Here is an 820-nt window from a genome sequence, read left to right on the forward strand (position 1 = left end):
TTGGGCCTGGTTGATAATTTATATATCTACTTAACCAATTTCTAAAAAATTTTTCACCAATAAAACAAATTCCAAAAGAATCTTTTTTCATTGCATTAGATAATTTTAAATTTATAGCTATTTTTCTTACATGACTTTTTTTAATTTTTCCTAATGGAAATAAAGTATGTGCTAATTGATTTTGATTTAAACGATACAAAAAATAACTTTGATCTTTGCTAAGATCAAATGCTTTTAATAATTGAAATTGACCATTATTATTTTTTTTTATTTGAGCGTAGTGCCCAGTTGCAATTAAATCAGCATCTAAATAACGTATTGCATAATCTAAGAAAACTTTAAATTTTATTTCTGAGTTACAAAATATATCTGGATTTGGGGTTCTACCGGATTTATATTCATATAAAAAATTAGAAAAAACACGTTTTTTATATTCTGATGAAAAATTAACTATTTCAATATCTATTCCAATTATATCTGCGGCACTAACTGCATCAATCCAATCTTGACGTGAAGTACAATTTATTGAATCATTATCTTCCCAATTCTTCATAAATAAACCAATAACTTTGTATCCTTGTTCTTTTAATAACCAAGAAGAAACAGAAGAATCAACTCCACCAGACATACCCACAACAACTTTTTTTTTGAACATGTTTAAGTTTAATTTAAATTACAAAATTATTTTTATGATTAAGTATTAAAAATAACTATAATTTATTCTTATTATAAAATAGTCATTATTTTTTTAATTGCTTCATACTTAATTAAATTAAGCATTTTATGAAATAACTTAAAAGCTTCTCTTTTATCAGTACTG

General features: G+C 23.5%; 1 protein-coding gene across 1 annotated transcript; it reads right to left on the minus strand.

The window, feature by feature from the left end:
* Window positions 1-6: 6 nt before the first annotated feature.
* Window positions 7-749, minus strand: LOC108254230 (tRNA-specific 2-thiouridylase MnmA; the record flags this gene model as incomplete). Its single annotated transcript, XM_017449233.2, has 1 exon — window positions 7-749. A coding segment is annotated over exon 1 (649 nt), but the record flags the coding sequence as incomplete, so codon positions are not given.
* Between the last annotated feature and the right edge of the window lie 71 nt (window positions 750-820).

This window comes from Diaphorina citri, unplaced genomic scaffold, assembly GCF_000475195.1.
Source record: "Diaphorina citri unplaced genomic scaffold, Diaci psyllid genome assembly version 1.1 scaffold23223, whole genome shotgun sequence".
Classification (NCBI taxonomy): Eukaryota; Metazoa; Arthropoda; class Insecta; order Hemiptera; family Psyllidae; genus Diaphorina; species Diaphorina citri.